Here is a 5,423-nt window from a genome sequence, read left to right as displayed (position 1 = left end):
GGGTAGGGAAGTGGGGGGCGCTATGGGGGACTTTTGGGATAGCATTGGAAATGTAATTGAGGAAAATATGTAATAAAAATATTAAAAATCAAAAAAAAAGGAAATGCCAATGAGACATCATCCATTGAAAGTGAAACCTTCATTACTCTTACTGCACTGTTCACCCAACCATGGTTTAAAGCCTACCTAGTAATACAACAACAAATTATTGGATAAGGAAATGTACTCCCCAGGGCACTTGACTCAGATGTAAAGAACAGCCATAACACTTGTAGCAAACAGGTTGTGATGACAGGGACATGTAGGAAATGAATGGAGAAAAGGGGCTGCATGAGAAGAAAACATAATGGGGGTAGGAGAGAGCAGTGAGTAAGATCACGTCAAGTGAGAAAGTATAATTACCTTTATTAGTATTATTTCTGTTGTGTTATTACTATGTATCCTTGCACAAACTTCTAACTTGGTAGTGACACTTATTACTACAAACTATTTTCTGATACATAAATGACGTTTCAATGGGGAGAGGAGCTTGAGCTGTGTCATCATATGTTATTAATTGAATATGGCTATCAAATTCTACATTAAATTAAGAATTAATTCAGCCATAGTTCCATACTTTCAACAGTTAAGAGATAGGCATTGTGATCAACTGCAGAATTATAGCAAGTCAAATATGAGAAGTATTCATTATCAAATAATTACATTTTTATTAGGTATTTTCTTCATTTATATTTCAAATGCTATCCCAAAAGTACCCCATACCCTCTCCTACCCACCCACTCCCACTTCTTGGCACTGGTGTTCCCCTGTACTGTGGCATATAAAGTTTGCAAGACCAAGGGGCCTCTCTTCCCAATGATGGCCAACTAGGCCATCTTCTGATAAATATGAGCTCTGGGGATACTGGTTAGTTCATATTGTTGTTCCACCTATAGGGCTGCAGACTGCAGACTCCTTTAGCTCCTTGGATACTTTCTCTAGCTCCTCCAGTGGGGGCCCTGTGTTCCATCCAATAGACGACTGTGAGCATCCACTTCTGTGTTTACCAGGAACTGGCATAGCCTCACAACAGACAGCTATATCAGGGTCCTTTCAGCAAAATCTTGCTGGTGTATGCAATGGTGTCTGCGTTTGGAGGCTGATTATGGGATGGATCCCCGTATGCAGCAGTCTCTAGATGGTTCGTCCATTCATCTCAGCTCCAAACTTTGTCTCTGTAACTCCTTCCTTGGGTGTTTTGTTCCCAATTCTAAGAAGAGGCAAAGTGACCACACTTTGGTCTTCATTCTAAAAGAGCAGAACCTTTAATCCCAGCACTCAGGAGCCATAGGCAGGCGAATTTCTGAGTTGGAGGCCAGCCTGGTCTACAAAGTGAATTCCAGAACAGTCAGGGCTATACAGAGAAACCCTGTCTCGAAAAGAATTACAGTTTACAAAGCACAACTGTTGTTGAAGAATTTGCATCCTAAAACATACATTGTTTTTAGTGTTTTTAACATAACTCACTTTAAATTCCATGACAAAATGAGAATATTATAATGTGTACAAATGAATGATGTATATATTCGTATTGACTTGGAGATAAAAAAAAATATTATCTTCCTTGCAACCTATAGGTGCACATAAGTTAAGACTTGCGAAAAGAAAGGAACCTCCCACCATTGACAGGAGACTTAAAGATATGAAAATTCAACCTCATTTGAAGGGTTTTCTTCATAATATTTGGGTAAAGTAAAATATTTTTGTTAACAAGTCAGTTTAACTGACCTGTGTAAACTATACAGTTAAGAGTTAAGAATGGGACAAACTGTTTAATTTAAATTTGTGTGAAAGGTTTGGATTCTCTTAGAGAAATTATTAAATTATTCCTCATAATGGAAAGAAATAACCCCTTCTTTAACAATGCTAAAGACCCATCTAGAGCTAGAGACTAATAAGACACAAGTATAATTTTGATTTGTTTTTCATTGATTTGATACAATTTTGTTTTTATTGTCTCTAAAGAAATAAATATGACATAAAACAAAATTACATGAACTGGAAGAACTCTGTGTCAACACATAGACACTCCCCAACACAGAAATAAAATCATGATATTTAAAACGAAATCCTTTGTTTCTGTGTATGATAAGCAAGTCTATCATAGAAGTAACAGACATAGGAATGCATAGGGAGCCCCTTCCAATGCTCTAGTCCGATTCTGAATATTATTTATCCTACTTATAACATTCTTTCAGGCATATAGATTACTTGGTTGTAGTTTTCACACACACACACAATTTCATTCATTCTTAAGTGTATTTTACACTGTGAATAACACTTCCAAGAGTCTTGAAAATAACATCAATTGAATTTTCCTAACTCACTTTAGAATTCTATATCCTCCGAATTTTTAGTTATTTTTCTCTTTCTTAGAGATATTCTTTCATTGTTCATTTTTCTGCCTAAACCATCCCATTCCTTTTTAGAAAATAGTTTATTTTGCAATTAAAATATAGTACGGGTCTTCTCTCTTTCCCTTCTTTTCCCCCTTTTTATTTCCATGCATACCAAACCCCTTTCTCTTAACTATAGAGAAAGAACTACAGGCAAATAGGAACACTGAGAGAAAGATAAATAACCTTCACTAGGAAAGAGGAAAGTATTAATTCAATAACTCTGTTACCCCTAGTCCCTTCTTCAATACATAACATCTCAGAATATAAGAACTGTATTTGGTTTATCATTTACTTAAGAGTGAATTTCTGCATATAAGTAAATATATACCATATTTATCTATCTGGGTCTTGGTTATCTAACTCAGAATGATGGCTAACTAGTTCCATCCATTTGTTTGCAAATTCTATGTTGTTAATTTTAACACCTGAGGTACACTCCATTGTGTAAATGTATCACATATCTCTTATCCATTCTTCTGTTGAAGGATATGGTATCTAGGAATTGGAAAAAACAGTGAAGAAAAGTCATCTCCTTTTGCAATAGTGCTTGAGATGAGGATGGCTAATTAGATCTGTTTTTATTTTAGGGGATTCTCAGTATATATTCCTAGATCATTTGTTAATTGGGTTAGTTGCCCTCTTTAGGCTTATTTTCTTCTTTGTATATTATCACCATCTGTCACATATATATTTGGGGAGATTTTTTCCCATTTAGTATGATATTAGTTCATTCTATGAAGGGTTTCCTTTGCAGAAAAGAAGTATTTTGATCTCATGAGATTCAGCATCCCCATTATTTACATAATCTCTTAAGTCACTGAAATCATATTTAGAAGTCCCTTTTCTTATCTTTAATTGAACTCCTTATTTTATCCTCTAGTAGTTTTAGAGATTCTGGTATGATACTGGGGTGGGTCATTGATTCATTCATAACTGATTATTTTGTACAGGGTGAGAGACAAGGATCACACTTGATTCTTACACCTACAGATGTCCAGTTTTTCCAGCAACATTTGCTGAAGACACTACCTTCTCCAATCTATATTTTGGAGATCAGTTGTCAAAACCACAGTGGCTCTAGTTGCACGGAGTTATATCTGTTCTTCTACTACATTGATTACCAGATCTGTTTTTGTGCCAATACCATGCTCTTTTATACTATGGTTCTATAGAATAACTTGAAATCACATACAGTGAGACCTCAACCAGAGTTCTTATTATCCATTTTAGTTTTGACTCTCCTTGGTCTTTCATACTTCCATGCTAATTTTGAGATTTTCTTGTTTGTTACTGTGAAGAACTTAGCTAGCATTTCTTGTGTAGATTGAACTGACTTTATCGGGGTTGATGTGAACAGAAGCTAGGGCCAGAGCATTGACTGCCCTCATGATACAGTTTTTGCTCATAGTTGAATCCTTTTGCAGCTAAGTGGATATACTATATAAGATTTATTTTCATCTCTTCCTATTTTCTAAATGCTTATCTTTATGAAATCCTGAATCCACTGTAATAATTGATTACATTTACTCAAAATCTAATTCCATTTTTAAAAGTTGCATTCTAAAGCTCAGGCTATACTTGAACATTAACCCTTTCTCGGCCACTGGAGTTCTAGAATTTCAGGTATACAGCTCCACAATTTAATACTATTTAATACTAATTCTATACAAATATTACATGCAACTATTATTTAACAATGCAGTAACCAAATAACTATAAATGCTTTATATTGTTAAATATTAAGCTGAAATGTTTAACAATATTTTGTAAAGTCTACAAATGGTTGTTAAGGTTTATATTATTTAAAATTCTTTGGATAAAGTGAATTAACTGTGTATATTAGTAGGGTTTATTGTGATATCTCACTGAAGATAGCAGACACTGACTGAATCATGACACTATTAATAATCAGTGTTCTATATGCACATAAACTATTTTCTTAGCCCCCTAGATACTGCAGAGAGCACTTTGAATTTGTCTCTCTCTTTAACTTACAATAATTAATGCATTTTGCTTCACTTATGTATGACATTTACAAATGATGAGATTTCATTTGTCTTTATAGCAAATAATACTCAATACCACACACACATATATATAATATATATACATGACACATATACGGATGCATATATACATATACATGAACATGCCTATAAGCGTACATATATGCATGTATGTTCACATATACATATATGCCACATTCATTTTATCAGGTTATTGATTAATAGTTACCTAGGTTAATGTGAATCATGGCATTTGTTGTTATGCTGATCACTATTTTTTGATAATACTCTAATTTAAATAGTCTTCAGTATGCTCTAAAGTCAGTATCATGATAAGGGCTTATTTTCTAGAAAAATATTAGGATATTTTGCAAATTCTAAGACTTGGAGCCTAAGCAAAAGTCCTTAGGTCATTAAACATGGAATATGGAAGCCTGATCCATTATTTTCTTACTTTTTCTGTCTTGGTCATGGCGTGAAAGATTGTATGAGCATGTGCTGCCTGAGTTAAAGTAACTAAGACCATCAACCATTGTCTGAATCCTTAACAGGTATTAATATAAATGTTTGTATTATTATGTATTAAGTAGCTGGATCATATGGTAGGTCTCCTCTTGATTTTTGAGTAACATCATTCTTTTTTCATAGTAGCCAAACCACACCCCAACCAATAAGTTATAACTGTTTTTGATATTCATCCTTGACAAGAATCTTGGTTTTTGAAGTTTAGGCTCTTTGATAATAGCTATTTGTTATCATTGTGGCAGAATGAGTGCCTAAAACAAATTAAGGATAGAAGAGTTTGCAAGTCCAATGGGCCTCTCTTTCCATTGATGACCGACTAGGCCATCTTTTGATACATATGCAGCTAGAGTCAAGAGCTCAAGGGTACTGGTTAGTTCATAATGTTGTTCCACCTATAGGGTTGCAGATCCCTTTAGCTCCTTGGGTACTTTCTCTATCTCCTCAATTGGGGGCC

The 5,423-nt window shown here is 34.5% G+C and overlaps 1 protein-coding gene across 2 annotated transcripts in view; it reads left to right on the top strand.

The window, feature by feature from the left end:
• Positions 1–5,423, top strand: part of LOC110294998 (solute carrier organic anion transporter family member 6A1-like) — an 87,319-nt gene that overhangs the window by 33,490 nt on the left and 48,406 nt on the right. For both annotated transcript variants that reach the window (XM_021163445.2, XM_021163439.1), the window contains exon 6: positions 1,617–1,726. In XM_021163445.2, coding sequence (XP_021019104.1) covers positions 1,617–1,726 — 110 coding nt within the window. The remainder of the gene's footprint in view (positions 1–1,616; positions 1,727–5,423) is intronic.

This window comes from Mus caroli, chromosome 1 (assembly GCF_900094665.2).
Source record: "Mus caroli chromosome 1, CAROLI_EIJ_v1.1, whole genome shotgun sequence".
Taxonomy (NCBI): domain Eukaryota; kingdom Metazoa; phylum Chordata; class Mammalia; order Rodentia; family Muridae; genus Mus; species Mus caroli.
Note: the sequence above shows the minus strand (reverse complement) of the source record. Positions and strands in the feature narration are given on the sequence as shown.